The sequence below is a fragment of the Podarcis vaucheri genome (genome assembly GCF_965113315.1).
Source record: "Podarcis vaucheri genome assembly, chromosome: Z".
NCBI lineage: Eukaryota > Metazoa > Chordata > Lepidosauria > Squamata > Lacertidae > Podarcis > Podarcis vaucheri.
Window position 1 is genome coordinate 39,786,762 of NC_138758.1, and position 15,995 is coordinate 39,802,756.

Below are 15,995 nucleotides of genomic sequence, written 5' to 3' on the forward strand. Positions count from 1 at the left end.
ATATTATATGCTTTGATAGTCCACATGTGAAGAGATGTAAAAAGAATGTGTCAAAAATGTTTGTGCAGTGTTCAGATAGTTTGCTAGAGAATAGGCACCCTGTTCTTCTCGCTGAATTAGGCATCCACCTCTGATAATGGAGACATGCTTTCCCTCTGAGAACATGGCTTAATTTCTTGGCATTTAGGTCCCCCAGTGGCAGCTGATCAAGTGAAGCTGCCTCAAACATCACAATTGTGTGTATATTGAAGAAATCCACCACACCTTAAACCTTTGTCCACAACCCAAAGAAGAGTTCAAACACTCCCTGGGCTGTTGAATTCTTGTGGTCTATCATCCTCATAATTTTCCAAGACCAACATTCCTGGTGACAACCTTCTTTCATGTAAACTCCATTTATGCCTAGCTGGTTTTGAATCATCATGTGCATTTTTTCCTTTTAAGTCTTTCTAAATAACAGCAACCTATTCTCTAGATGCCTATTATTATTATTATTATTATTATTATTATTATTATTATTATTATTATTTTATTAAAAAATGTATTATCCCCAGCTTTCAAAAACATCCTCAAGGCAGAGTGCTTTGACAAAAATGGCTTAACTTCTCAGTTGTGATGACCAGCTACCCTTTGGGATAGTTTATGCAACTGGCAAATTCAAGTGTTAATGTTGCAGATGGAATGGGGTGGTGTTTTTTCTTCATATTTACCGGTACATGTCACCCTGTAAAAAAAAACCCCAAACGCCCTGTACCTTGAAAATTGGCATGTGAGGTGGAAGAGTTGAGTCTAACCTTGCAGATGTATTATCTTTCTACAGATAGACTTAAAAAAAACCTGGGGAATGTTCAAACATATAACTCTCTTGCTGCGTGAAATGGTTCCGTTCAAGCAAAAAGAATACCACTTACTTTTGCTGGTCTGTGTAAACTTGCCATCTTGCAAGAATTAGAGAGTCATCCTTGTCTGGAACGGAACTCCAGCAGGGATGTAGACTTGAAATTCCATCATGTATTTTGTTCTGTGTTGTGTATGTAGAAGTCTGTCTTAATGTAGTAAAAGTTTTGAAAGTTTCTGTGTTTCTGTTTGAAGCATTTTATGCTTTATTCCAATGTTATGCATTTTATTTTTTGAAAAGAGCTTGATTTCTTTTTTTTGGGACGGGGGCAGAGGAAACGTAAGATTTTTCTGCACCCCCCCCCTGGTTTATGCTTGGCTGTTTGGGACTCTTTCTGGTGCTATGTCTGCATTTAGATATTACCCAAGATACGGGGCCCTCATTCTTGGTAATACTGTGGTTTTTGGCATGGAGTTCTTCAAGCAGCTGTCTAAATAGCAGGATCTGAATGCTGCCAGTGTGACTTTTTCCCCTTGCTGTGAGAGGAAGGCCTTTTCCTTTCTCATACATTTGCTTCAAGTTGTGAAGAGACACTGGCTATTTCATTACTTGTATCTAGGAACTAATTATCTCTCATTGAGGTAACTCCATTAAATATATTTAACCCTCCCATTTTTATGGGGGAGCCTGACTATTTTCTCCCTACCAGCAGTCCAAACACTGGGGGATATTTCTTCTTTAACCACTGCAAGGCAGCTATTTTCCCACTAAACTGGTGCCCTCTGGAAATTTTACCAGAGATTGTGTTGCATTAGGGCAGAGGAGATGTAACGACAGACACTTCGTCTTTCCTGAGAATAAAGCATGAACAAAAACCAGGGAAGTAGGAGTAACTAAATTCCTACTTATGCCTCCCTAGTGATTTTACAAAAGGGAGTAGTAAACAATGCAAGAAGAACTTTGTTCCCCCTTTGGATGGTTGGAGAAGATGCCCCTGTGCCTTGAGTAATTACACAGAAGCAGGGATTTCGGCAGGGATTTTTCCTCTTGCTCCTTGCAGCACTCAGATGTGGCAAAACCCACCTGCCGGTAAAGCATCTTCTGCAGAATTAATGTATAAAGCTTCTGTCCACAGGACTGTTGGAAGATCTATGAGACACTTAAACAACTGTGGTTAATGCCTGGTAGCCAGAGGGCAGGTGTACATGTAAGGTTTTCCTTGACCCTTCTTCCTGAAGGCTCATAGTGTGCTGGCTTGATGCTTGCAAGGCAACCCTCCCTTGCATATACTTAACAGCTGGAGGGTGGCATCATATAGCACCACTTCGTGACAGTCTTTCAAAGCCATTTTTGCCTTTTGCTCAGCATCCTTGTATTAAGCATCACCCTATTGTATGGATCTTGCATTTTTGCCAGTCAAAAATCCTTTATAAAACAATCCCCCTAAAATGTTCCAGCTACCCGAAGCCGGAGCCGATCGAATATTCAAGTGGACCAGCATGCAGACCATGATGGATTCTCCCAGGAGACGATACAAGAAGTTCAACCAGAAGAAGTATTGGTTATTTCTCTCGGGACTGGGCCCCAAATAACTCCAGGAATGATGTCAGAAAACGAGGTATTGACCCAGCGAGGCTTTGAGATCTGTGTAGGTGAAAGTAGGTGCTGTGCAACACAGGATGCTACCTTAAATTCAGATAGTACTAGGTGCTGTGGAACTATGAAAACATTAACTACTGTTTTCCAACAGCAAACAAGTATCTGTCCCTCCTTGATCCAGCTTTCAGCAAACATGAAGTAGTACTTCCTTTGCATATGGGTTTGGTTAACTGCAGTTAGTATATATTGTCTGGACCCACAAACCATGGTCAGCATTAACAATGTTTAGTTTAAGCAAGCCAGTTTCAGAAATTGTACTTTGAAGTTGACTTTAAAAAAGAAGTTCATAATAACTTGTTATTTGAACCCAAAATAAGTTTTGGGTTAAACACAACAAGCTGTGGGTAACCAGAAGCAAAAGCTTATGAGCTCCTTCCCTCAGCCATATGAGAGCGCTCATTCATGTCACAGTAAACCATGATTTCATGTGACATCTGAACAGTTGTTGGATGTGGGCTTTCTGGGTGAGGTGCCTATCACTTCTATAGTCAGGACAATAAATGTTAAGACAGACGCATGGCAGCTTGATAATTCACCTCCTCATCTCCCCGCCCCCAATATGAAGGTGAAGAAGAAGATGTAAAGGATCCTGTGATGTAAATGTTAGATTTATGATGGGCTTCACAAGCACTTGGCAAAAATGATAGCTCTGTATTTGCCGTTGTTAGTGAATATACATCTATTATTTCTTAAATATAGACAGTTTAATTTAGTATGGGATGTCTGCTATGTTCTAATGACTCCAAACAAATTGGAGAAGCAGTTCTGATACCAAATCGCTACAATCCAAAAGTTTGATGGCACTAGAAGCCAGAGAGACTCTTAAGTTAAAAATTCTGGCTTAAAGGTATTTGGCAAACAACAATTCTTTCTTGACAATTTCAATCCATGACCAAAATGCTGATCACTCCCACCCCCTTTTCCTAGGTTTTAAACATGCAGCTTGCTGACGGAGGGCAAGGAGATGTCCCTGTTGATGAAACCAAACTCCACGGTAAACCTGATAAAACCTTGCGCTTTTCCCTCTGCAGTGATAATCTGGAAGGAATATCTGAAGGTGATGGCCTCTTGTCTGTCAGGCAATATTTAATAGGAGCTTCTGTTCATTGTAGCTGGTGTGTGCTTTGTATCTCAGCCACTGTTATAAATGCTGTGATAGCTGCTCATTCCATTGGCCAATAATGTTTTGGTGTTGTTGTTTTTTTATATAACTTTTTGGTGCAGTTTTCTTTTTGATCACCTTGTCTAATGACTTCTGTTTGGTTCCTGGTTGCATTTAGTTGGGTGTATATTTCTTCTTACTGGGTGTGGTGAGATCAGGCTAAATAGCACCATCTCCTTCCAACAGGCCCTTCAAATCGATCCAATTCTGTGTCATCGTTGGACTTGGAGGGGGAATCTGTGTCCGAACTTGGTGCAGGCGGCCCATCAGGGAGCAATGGGGTGGAAGCCCTGCAACTGTTGGAGCATGAGCAAGGTTAGTGCTGACAATGAACACAGCCCAAGGTGTAGCTCGCAGATGCTGAACTCACTGTCTTTTTTGGTTTATGCTTATTTAGTTAGTTTAAAAGATTTTTTAATCCCACTCTTCACACACACAAAAAGTCTTACAAACGCCAGTGGCAAAAAAGTGACTTGCTAATACCAGTGATCGGTCCCTGCTCTCAAATTTATTATAGTCGAACCTTAGTTTTCAAACGTCTCGACTGCCAGATGCCGAAAACCCGGAAGTGAATGCTTCCATTTTTGAACGCACCTCGGAAGTCGAACGGCTTCCGAGGCACATTTCTCAATTTTCCCCGTTGAACTTGCTGACAGCCCTTTGATCCTCGGTTTTTGAACATTTTGGAAGTCGAGCGGAACAGATTACATTCAAAAACCGAGGTTCCACTGTGTCTAAAAAGACACAGTGCAAAATAAAAGCGGGTGGGTATGCATTAGGAAAATAAGCAAACTTGGAACCTATTCCCGCTTTTACTCTATAAGAAGCCTAGGGCAGTATACATTGTCCTCCTCCCCACCCCCCAAGTTGCAGGTCATGATTAAAGAGGAAAACCTAAAGCACAGTTTCAGTATTTGGACAACCTGCACTGACCTGAAAAGCCCAGGAAGTAAAGCAGGTGCAAGCTTGTCTTCTGGAGACTGCATGGTTGCAGTAAACCATATTCTGACATGCAGACCAGTCACGTGTGTGTGCTTACTTCATGTTTGTAAACAGAATGTGCTACTTGTGCTGTTCCTAATACCTTGGGAGCTAATGGTTTTGATGCATGCCAAGGATGGAAGCCTAGAGTTGGCTGCTTCAACTGTGGTCTACTCAAGTGTGGTGAAAGATGGTTTAGATGCTAAAATGGGTTGTCTCCAACCAAGTTCTATTTGAGCCTAGACCCATTGAAATTGATGTTCCTAAGTGAGCTGTGTACATTAATTTCAGTGTGTCTAACTTTGAGTAACAGCAGCACTGGGTACAACCCACTTTCTCTGGATTTCTTCTTCACCTATGCATTGTCCTTCTCTTTCCAGGGGTGATCAAATACAAAGAAGGACATTGATCTTGTATCTGTAACAGTTGAGTGGAAGGGGGAATTCTGGCAGATGATTTCCCCCCTCATCCCTGTTTGATAAGCTATGCCTGCCAAAATTCCTGCTTCTGTTAAAGGTTCAATAAGCCTTCTGTCTTCTTTTTATGTGGTCATCCTGCCTCATGTTTACCTCAGTTCCCCACCTTTAAAAACACAAGCTATGAAATAATTGTGTAGGGATGCAGAGTGTTTTAACCAAACTCTGATCTTTTTACAATAGCAACCACTCAGGATAACCTTGATGATAAGCTCCGTAAATTTGAGATCCGTGACATGATGGGGTTAACAGAGGACAGGGATATCTCTGAGACTGTGAGCGAGACCTGGAGCACTGATGTTCTGGGGAGCGACTTCGATCCAAATATTGACGAGGACCGCTTGCAGGAAATTGCAGGTAACTGGTCTGCTGTTTGATGCAAGAAAAACACTGGTCCTTCTGCAAAGCAGTGAGGTGCCTGCACTCTGTATTGGGATGTGTGTTTTGAAGCAGGTACCCAAAAAGAGCGCACCGCACAATTGTTGCCATGCTTTAAGGTTGAAACTATACATTTACTTAAGTCAGGAAATATCTTGCAACTGTTCAAAGTTAGGAAACACCTTTTAACAAATCATGATCAGCAGGTTGAGAACAAATCTTGGCTACAGATCATGGTTTCTGGGGAGCAATGCAAAACTATGATCTTGTCCAGATATAACATCAGTTTACGGGTTGCACTTTCTTTCCTCCCAGCGCTAGCAGGGAGGAGCAGAGGAGGTCATTTAAAGCATATTCATGCAATTTACAGACTGGGTTAAAGGATTCTCTGCATGGAGTGCTTTACCACAGTTCCCCAGAAGGTTGTTTTGCCTCGCAGTGCTAAATGTAGGATGCATGGTCTTGACAGCACCTGATATAGTAACATGGTTACAGCTACTCAGGTTTAGACAGGATTTGCTTGGATGGAAGAACCAATAGAGGGCTGCATAGACATTTCCCTTAGCATTCTATAGGAAGAGCAGGGTGTAAGTGTAATAAGCAGGAGCTCATTGTATGGTTACTTCCATTGCCAGTGGCCCACTTCCACCCCACAGATGTGGGAAGGAATCATGCAATTTGAGTAATACATGAAATCGGGGTAACTCATGTGGACATCCAGTAAAGGTGAATGTTGAAGAATCAGGACGGATAAAAGAAAGTATTTCCTCATGCACTGCAGAGTTAAACTTTGGAACTAATTCTCACAGAAGCAGTGAAGGCCACCAACTTGGATGACATTAAAGAGGATTAGACAAATCCATGGAGAAGAGGGCTGCTAGCCATGATGGCTATATTCTGCCTCCACAGTTGGAGACAGTAATCCTTCTGAATTCCAGTTAGCTGGAAACATCAGGAGGGGAGAGCGCTCTTGTTCTTGGATCCTCCTTGCAAATTTCCGACAGGCTTGCCACTGAGACTGGAATGCTGTGCTAGATGGGCCATTTGCCTGATCCAGCAGGGCACTTCTTAGATTCTTAAAAGATTGCAAGCTTCTCATGGGTGGTGGCCCATGTTGTTTAGTGAGAATAAAGGTAAAGGGACCCCTGACCATTAGGTCCAGTTGTGACCGACTCTGGGGTTGCGGTGCTCATCTTGCTTTATTGGTCGAGGGAGTCGGCGTACAGCTTCTGGGTCATGTGGCCAGCATGGCTAAGCTGCTTCTGGCGAACCAGAGCAGCGCATGGAAACACCGTTTACCTTCCCGCCGGAGAGGTATCTATTTATCTACTTGCACTTTGACGTGCTTTTGAACTGCTAGGTTGGCAGGAGTAGGGACCAAGCAATGGGAGCTCACCACATCGCGGGGATTCAAACCGCCAACCTTCTGATCAGCAAGTCCTAAGCTCTGTGGTTTAACCCACAGCGCCATCTGCGTCCCCTTAGTGAGAATAGGGGCAACTTAATGTTTTCCAGGTGGATAAGGTTTTTGCCTCTTGCACATTCGCTACTGGACAGCCAGAAAATGGATCCTTTCAGAGCTAACATGAGGGATAAAGGGTATATGTAATTGCCTTTGGGTACCTCCCTGCCATTAACAAATTGTGGGTTGCTTCCTCAGGTGCCGCAGCTGAGAATATGCTGGGAAGCTTGCTGTGTTTGCCTGGTTCTGGATCGGTGCTTTTTGACCCCTGCACAGGCTCAACCATCTCGGAAACCACCAGTGAAGCTTGGAGCGTTGAAGTGCTACCAAGTGATTCAGGTTAGACTCCTCAGCTTTAAAGATAACTGATTTGTCTGTATGTCCCACACAAGCAGGGTTATAATTATGAAGGAATGCTACCTTCTGGTTTCTTTGGTTAAGGAAACTTAACTTCATTTCCATATTGAACTTCCCATCTCTGTTGAACTTCTTACTGGAGACTTTAAAAAAATTCAGCAGGCTTTTAAATTGATTTTATAGTTTTAACGCATTTTTAGTCTTATTGTGGGTCTTCTGTGCACTGCTTGGGGACAACTGTGCCAAAACAGTATACAAAATAAAATAAATAATCCTTCCCTAACTTCCAATCCCTTTCATATCTGGCAAAATCTCTGGATTCTGTCCAGCTAAGTTCTACTTAGAGTAGACCCATAGAGATTAATAAAGCTAAGATGGTCACACCCAGCTGTTTCAATGGGTCTACTCTGTGTAGGAATAATGTTGGACACGGTTCCTTGTCATTAACTTTAAATGCGCTCCGTGACATTTCTCCATCTCTTCTAGGCCCTTGCTTCCAATTATATTCTTGCCCATGGCCTCTGTTCCTTCGACTCTTACCACCCTTAGCTGCTGGAGGTCTTTTGCTTCCTTAAACATTTCTGTGCTCTCTCCTTTGTGCCTGGAACTCTTTCCCAGAGGTGTATACAGAACCGTTTCTCTTTGTCTTCATTCCTTTAAACCCACTTTAATTAATTTAAACCTTAAGCTTCAAGGGTGGTGGCACCTGTGCTTTGGAATTCCCTCCCATGCACGTTAGGCAGGCATACCTTCATTGTACTGTTTTCGGTGCCTGCTAAAACCTTTTTTGTTCCAGCAATCCTGCCCAGGCACGTGGTTTTAGTAGGTATGCTTCAAAATTACTGATTTTTTATTGTATTTTTTAATTTATGTAGCCTGTTGATATTTGCTTTTATTGCTATTTTAAATTAACACTTGAGACTGTCATGTACTCTGCTTAGAGGTCCATTGTTCTAGTAAGGAGGATTATAAATTTTGTTAAATAAAATAAGCACATGGAGCTGCAGGTGCCTCTATCCATCTTCACCCCCTCTCTCCACCCCTATTAGATCTGTAAGCTCTTTCCGGGCCAGGGACCTGTCTGCTGCCTATGAAATTCTGTAATGTGCTTTTTGCTGAGGGTGCTATATTAATAAATATTATACAGCTAATTTATTAATCTCCTACTAAAACACCGTCCAAAGGTGATTTACACACAACACAAAAACACAAATACATTTAAAACAAGGCTAAAACCATGACAAGTGGACACTCATAGTAAACGATCATTTATTCACCTGGGGAAGCCCATCAGAACAAAAATAACTTGCGTTATTTCCAGAAAGGGCAGAATGTGGGTGCTTTTTATTCCACGGAATGGGGCAGCCACACTAAATGCCCTGCTCTGCGTTACTGTGGAGTGAGCTTTTGAGACCTTTGTAACTTGCAGGAGAGATTCTCCTGCGGACTTCAGTGGTCTGCGGGTGTAAGGCAGTGTTTTAAGTAACCTGGTCTCAAGCTGTATAGGGATGGATGTGTTAGTACCAACGCCTGAACTTGGCCTAGTAGCAAATAGACAGCCAGTACAAATCCCACAAGCAAGGTATTATATACTTGCTGATAGTTTGCCCCCACAAACACACTAGCTTCCTTGTTTTGCATTGGCTGTAGCCTCCAAATCAACCCCAAGGGGTAGCCACAAAGAGAGTACATATTAGTGCTTCAACCGTGAGGTTACCAATGTATGGGCAACTGTAGTCAACTAGTACAAGTAGTGCCTTCTCTCAACAGTTAATTCACCCATGCACACACTTTCTTTTTCTTTATGGTGGAGGAAGATACCGTTTGTTGGGTTGCTCCTCTCCAGACAGTGGGGCCATTCAAATGAGGCAACCTAGAAGCCTCCCATGGGAGAGTAGCCTCCCCTGGTCTTCCATTCTGCCTACTCACCCATGCAAATGTTTCCTTAATTCTCTACACAAAACCTTGTATTCTGGGGCCATGGATCGATCCCAAACTATTTTCCTTATGGACCACTTGAAAACTGCTGAGAGTCTTAGTGATTTTTCTTGTTGATTTTTATTCCTGTTGTAGCGATTATAATGCACTATGGTAGATGCCACATGATTTTTTAAGTGCATTTGTATTTTTGTTCTTACGTATTTTGAATTCCATAGAATCAAATTGTCATACAGTAAAAGACCAATACAGAAGAAATAAAAGTAGCAATAAACATACTGTTAAAAATCTGTATGAATATTTAATGTAGACATGCTATGAACCATCTAAATGAAGCTTGTGGACCACTGGTGATGCACATACCAAAATTTGGGGATCCTTGCTCCAGGGAATTCTGAGGTTTTTAGTTAGGAGATTTTCCACAAAGGGGAGATTATTAACATCAGGGGAGCTTCTCTGAAAGGCAGCTTGCCTGCTACTTAGATCTCCAACATGCAGCTGCAAGGAAGGGTGATGAGTACATTTTGGGGCAGCCCTTCCCCAAGCTGATGCTCTCCAGATGTTGTTGGATACCCTGGACTCTTGACTATGCTGTTTGGAGCTGATGCCCCAAAACACCTGGAGGGCCACAAATTCACCTTCCCTCTTCTAGGGGGTTCATGTGGGGGTGATAATAAGGCCAAGAGATCCAGGTCAATGTACCATGTGAATTGAACATGACTCTGTGGCATCTGCACTGGGGTTCCAATGTTTGGGAAGCGTTCACGGATGGTAGGAAATTTGTGAAAACTGGATGTAAAATTACAAGACTACTGTATCTAGAAGGTGACCTGTGTGTTGTATTTCTCCCCACCCACAATTTAGAGGCCCCAGATCTAAAGCAAGAGGAGAGGCTGCAGGAGCTTGAGAGCTGCTCTGGGGTGGGGAGCACCTCTGATGACACAGATGTGAGGGAGGTCAGTTCCCGCCCCAGCACACCAGGCCTCAGTGTCGTATCAGGTGAGACCTCAGAAAACAATACATTATGTGAACAGTTGTAGCTGTGTTATGTCTAATAAGACTGCTTGTCCGTCTAGCCTGGTATTGTCTATCCTGAATGGCAGCAGCAGTCCAAGATCTCAGGCAGGCGACTTCCTTAGCCCTGCTGCTGGAGATGCCAGGGATTTGAGAACTGGGGAAGTGACCTTAGCTCATATGGGCAGAGCATGCATTTTGCATGTGAAAAGATCCCAGGTTCAATCAATAGTATCTCTAGACAAAAGGGTCAGGGAGCAGGTGAAAAGGAGGGAAGCATTCTTGGCCTGTGAGACTGGAGAGCCACTGTCAGTCAGAGATGGATCAATCTGATCTGGCATGAAAAGCACTTTCCTGTGTTCCTAATTGTGTGTCTCTTATAAGTGTTTGGCATCTTTGTAAAACTTGTATATGGGATTGTCATCCATAAGAAGGCCAAGTCCTTTTTCAGGGGATGGTCTAGCTTCTCAAAATTGCTTCTCTCCTCTTGGCTCCATGCTAAGATGGCTCTTGTGAGAGTTGTTTTGCTGCCTCCCCACAAATGGCAGCCTTTCAAAGCCAGACATATACTCACCACCCTCGGAAGAATTTTAGCTGGTCTAAGATTCCTGACAGGGTTAGTGCCTGGGTAAAGGAAAAGTCAGTAAGCACTGTAGGAGGGTGGTCTTCGTGTGTGTTTCTTGCTGAAAAGAGGAGGAGAGTTCCTGCTCGTAAGTTGTGAGGGTTGGCAGAGAGGGGTGTGGAGATTGATAACATGGCATGAAGGCAAGGAAATGCAATTATATATTCCTCCTCAGAGATTTAATTGGGGATGAGAATTAAAGAGTTAAACCCAAAGCATTCATTGTCGTCATTCTGCTTTCTGGACTAGTCAGATTCCCATAGAATAATTGAAGCAGGAGGAACTCATAATCCAGCTGTAAAATAAAGGAGGGGAAATTGCATGGCTTGGATTACTTCCTCAAGGTTAGAGTTTGGTCTTGCTGGACAGGGTTCTAGATGTGGAGAGCAGGAGGAGGCTCTTGTCCTATAAATCCCATGCATTCATTGCTCGAACAGATATCCACTCCAGTGGTCTAGTAAGTTACTGTTGTGCTGAATGTCTTCAGACTTGGTGGCTTCCCTTTCAGCGAGGTCTCTTGTTCTCTCCTAAGGCATTAGCGCAACCTCTGAAGACATCCCAAACAAGATTGAGGACCTCCGATCCGAGTGCAGCTCTGACTTTGGTGGGAAGGATTCAGTAACCAGCCCCGACATGGACGAAACAGCTCATGGTAAGGGGAAGCATGGGCCACCCCGCGGTGAGTTTCCTGGCAGCTTAAACGTCAGTCCTGAAAGCATTTGAATTTATCAGATGGACTTAGAAGGTTTCAATAACGCATTCGGTTGGCATGCATATTTATGGTATGACAAAATCAAAGTGCATAGTGCCTTTAAAAATCACATTGTAAGGAAAGCGTTGTTCAATGTTTGGATGAGATATAAAGACCTGTTGGAAAACAAAACCCCTAGATGGTTGTCACCCTTAGAGGCGAAGGCCCATAAGAAAGTTAATATGGAGGTCGGATGGCCAAAGTATTGTGAGATTTTAGAACAGGATGGAGAGAAACTGAAATTAAAGAGCCATGAAAAACTAAAACCCAAAGTACAAGATTGGCTCCACTATTATCAAATAACGGAGGTTTTTAAACAAGACAGGAAAATTGGCTTCCAGGTGGAAAAATCAAAACTCGAGACAGAACTGCTAGAACCCAATACTAAGAATTTGTCAAGAATGTATAACTTGCTGTTGAAATGGAACACACAAGATGAAATAGTTAAATCAGCTATGATTAAGTGGGCACAGGACATTGGTCATAATATTATGTCTGCTGACTGGGAAAGGTTGTGGAACACCGGAATTAAATTTACGGCATGTAGTGCCTTAAAGGAAAATGTGATGAAAATGGTATACAGGTGGTACATGACCCCAGTTAAGCTAGCAAAAATTTACCATTTGCCTGACAATAAATGCTGGAAATGTAAGGAAACTGAAGGTACTTTTTATCATCTTTGGTGGACATGCCCGAAGATTAAGGTCTTCTGGGAGATGATATATAATGAAATGAAAAAGGTATTTAAATATACCTTTCTTAAGAAACCAGAGGCCTTTCTCTTGGGCATTGTCGGCCAATTGGTGCAAAAAAAGGATAGAACTTTCTTTATGTACGCAACAACAGCAGCAAGAATACTGATCGCAAAGTATTGGAAGACACAAGATCTACCCACCGTGGAAGAATGGCAGATGAAAGTGATTGACTATATGACATTGGCGGAAATGACGAGCAGAATTCGAGACCAGGGAAAGGAGACTGCGGAAGAAGATTGGAAGAAATTCAAGATTTATCTTAAGGACTACTATAAACTTGATGAAGTTTAGAATGTCGAGATTCTATAGAGAGAAAGGGTTGCAGTAATATAAGATTAGAATAAGAAAGGACTATGACGAATTAGAGTTGGAAAAAACATTTATAAGTTGCTATAAAATTTGGACATGAGGATGCAGAAAGGGGAGGTATGGGGAAGTCCGAGGAAAGAAGTTTATGAAATGACATTATGAAATTATACTTGTTTGTTTGTTTGTTTTCTTTTTTGTGTTTGTCTGTTATAAAAACTTTTGTAAAACTAATAAAAAATATTATAAAAAAAAATGAATTTATCAGATGGAGGGTGATGACATTCCTGATAGGGATGACCCGCCTGCTGGAGGCAGTCAAGGTCTTCAAATTATTGTGTCCTATCCAGGGGAGAGGAGTCATCCTGTTTCTCCAGACTGGCCCTTCATGTTGCTAGGGATGGTTGGGTCTTCACGTCTCTCCCTGTGTATGGAGAGAAACACTTGTCTGAGTACTTGTTTTTTGTGGATTTTTCTTTCTGTATACAATCTCAGTCCTCTCTTTACTTTTCTGCTCTTCCTTGGTTGTTTCTGAATGTGTCTTGCATGTTTCCCCCTGCCTGCCTCCCCCACCCTCCAGCACCATCACACCTACCATTTTGTTTTCCATTATTCACACTATCTGGTTTTCAACATTGTGGTATATCACCAGCTAAACATTGCATTTTAGTGATATATCACAGTGTCTGAAACATGGAACTATGTAGGGTGGAGCAGGGGAGATTGGGCAGAGCAGCAGTCATGGAGATTAATAGGTGTGTGCTATGTGCACTGCAAATTCCTCATCCCTCGTGTTTGGAGGGTGAACTCCTTCCACCCCTCCCTAGACAGAGGGAGAAGGAAGAATCATAGAATCATAGAATTATAGAGTTGGAAGGGACCCTGAGGATCATCTAGTCCAACCCCCCGCAATGCAGGAATATACAGCTGCCCCATATGGGGATTGAACCTGCAACCTTGGTGTTATCAGCACCACACTTTAACCAACAGAACTATCCAGCCCACCTGTGATTTCTGCATCAGGTAGAGACACCATGGTTAGAGGGGGGCACCGAGGCTGGGAGTGAGAGTGTTCTGCCATTGGAGGGGAAAGGGAGCCGAAAGGGCAGGTAGGCAGCCAGCCACCAGAGGACTCAGTTATTCCGCCCCTTGTAGTTTTGAAGGCTGTGCTTTGCAATACATTGCCAGCTCAATCATTCTGTAATGGTTCTCATGATGTGATCCACAAACCAGTGTTGGATGATGTATCGATACATCGCCCAGCCCTAAGACACACCTTTAGTTTTTCATTGTGTCCCCCCCCCACCTGCTGTTCTCGTAAAGGGGAGTGTGTAGTAGGGGATTTGACCCAGTTTTTTCAGGCACCTTGCAATTCTTAAATCACAACCTTCCCCTTCCTTTTAGAACAGATGGGGTAGACACCTTCTGTTGTTAATGAAACAGAAAGGAAACTAATTGTTAAAATGTCTAAAGGAACGTGGAAAGGCTTGATTTATGGTGGACAAGAAAGATTAAAATGGACGATAGGAACTCGTATTTGAAAAACATTTAATGCTTTTTTTGTTTCTTGCCATTAAAGAACTGGTGAAAGTCAAATGGCCATAATTAGCTGAGAGAAAGAAATTTGCTTTGAGATGGCATAGTCACAACTGTGATTTTAAAGGGAAAACATTAAGGTGGGTTGAGTGGCTGATAATATCCATAACATTAAAAGCTTCCAGTATGGAAAAGGTAGTTTTGTTTCAAACAGTGACTGTTGGTATTGTTAAACAGTTGATGACTGAACTATTAAAAATGATCAGATCAATGTTTGATGAAGATGAAGAAAATGAGCCAAAGGATTGAGGTGGAAAATGGAAAGAGGGAACACCCAGAGGTTACAATCGGTTGCAGTTCTGTATGGGAAGGAGTTTGGTGGGGGTTACCTTTGAGTTTCTGCCTAATGTCTTGCGGTTTGTATGAGTGTTTTCATTCCTAGTGCTGAGTATCTATGGGTTCTCCTTAACTTCTTGGGGGTTGAGGTGTTCTTACTTTCTGACACTCAGTCTGGAGAGACAGGATGACTCCAGCTGGAGTGGACACAAGACCCAGCAGGGGGAGTCATCCCTATCAGGAATGCTGTCCTCCCGCACCCAAATCTGTAAACTGAAATTCACTGTAAGGGGGGGGGGAATTCTCCCTTGTGCCATGTGCTGAAGTAGAAACCCAAAATTCTCTGATGAGTAATGGTGGCATTTCTCTGTTGAGGGTGGGTGATATCCACTCAGGTTGTGGGCATGGGAGGAGAAGCCAAGTTTAAAGGAGGGGCATGTCACTCTTACCCAGAGGTCTGAGCAGATTACTTGTAGGGAGGACTTCTTGAAGCCCAGCCAAGGGCTGCTGATAGACCATCCTTGCATTAGGGCTTTCAGAGCAGGAGCCAATGAAGGTGATGATTGAATCTGGCAAGATTATCCCCACCAGGAATGAGGAAAAGATTGCATCTTCTCCCAAGTACTTGAGAGATGAATAATGTCTGGTAACATTGATTTAAATTATCCATAAAGGTAAAGGTAAAGGACCCCTGACAGTTAAGTCCAGTCGCAAAGAACTCTGGGGTTACGGCACTCATCTCGCTTTACTGGCCGAGGGAGCTGGTGTACAGCTTCTGGGTCATGTGGCTAGCATGACTAAGCTGCTTCTGGTGAAACCAGAGCAGCACACAGAAACGCTGTTCACCTTGCCGCTGGAGCGGTACCTATTTATCTACTTGCAGCTTGACATGTTTCAAACTGCTAGGTTGGCAGGAGCTGGGACCAAGCAATGGGAGCTCACCCTGTCGCGGGGATTCGAACTGCCGACCTTCTGATCGGTAAACCCTAGGCTCAGTGGTTTAGACCACATTGCCACCCGCTTCCCTTAAAGTATCCATAGTGAAAGGCAAATCCTTTTGTATGTCAGAGTGCTGTAGGCATACTGGAGTAGGTGACCTCAGGTGATATCTCTGGCTTCTTAGGGTCTATGCAGCCTGTTAGTGAAGATCCTCCTGGTACTTTCTTAAACCCACTTCTCCATCTTTTAGGAACCAGCCAAGGGGCCTCTACCTTGTCTCATGCAGAATCCTTGCTTGCCATGTTCGATCCCTTGTCTTCCAACGAAGGTAATCCTGCAGCGTGTGGGCCACATGCATGTTAACAGTAGTGTTACTGCATTTGGTCCTCTTTCCATAGCTGCAAAACTTCCATGTGTTACCTGTAACTGTAAAGGGATGTGAAAGAACAGGGTTGGTGTAATGCTTTGCTTGGTCTGACGCTGGT

At 43.0% G+C, this 15,995-nt stretch overlaps 1 protein-coding gene across 11 annotated transcripts in view; it reads left to right on the forward strand.

The window, feature by feature from the left end:
- Nucleotides 1-15,995, forward strand: part of GAPVD1 (GTPase activating protein and VPS9 domains 1) — a 51,655-nt gene that overhangs the window by 21,326 nt on the left and 14,334 nt on the right. For 8 of the 11 annotated variants that reach the window (XR_014215511.1, XM_082207667.1, XM_082207662.1 and 5 more), the window contains 8 exons: nucleotides 2,296-2,456; nucleotides 3,425-3,554; nucleotides 3,846-3,974; nucleotides 5,300-5,473; nucleotides 7,155-7,295; nucleotides 10,116-10,250; nucleotides 11,420-11,539; nucleotides 15,761-15,838. Coding sequence is in view for 10 of the 11 variants with exons in the window: in XM_082207667.1 (XP_082063793.1) it covers nucleotides 2,296-2,456; nucleotides 3,425-3,554; nucleotides 3,846-3,974; nucleotides 5,300-5,473; nucleotides 7,155-7,295; nucleotides 10,116-10,250; nucleotides 11,420-11,539; nucleotides 15,761-15,838 (1,068 nt within the window). In the remaining variant the exon portion in view is untranslated. Of the gene's footprint in view, nucleotides 1-2,295; nucleotides 2,501-2,545; nucleotides 2,659-3,424; nucleotides 3,555-3,845; nucleotides 3,975-5,299; nucleotides 5,474-7,154; nucleotides 7,296-10,115; nucleotides 10,251-11,419; nucleotides 11,540-15,760; nucleotides 15,839-15,995 lie in introns of those variants that run through there. The other 3 variants (XM_082207663.1, XM_082207665.1, XM_082207660.1) reach the window with 2 other exon arrangements.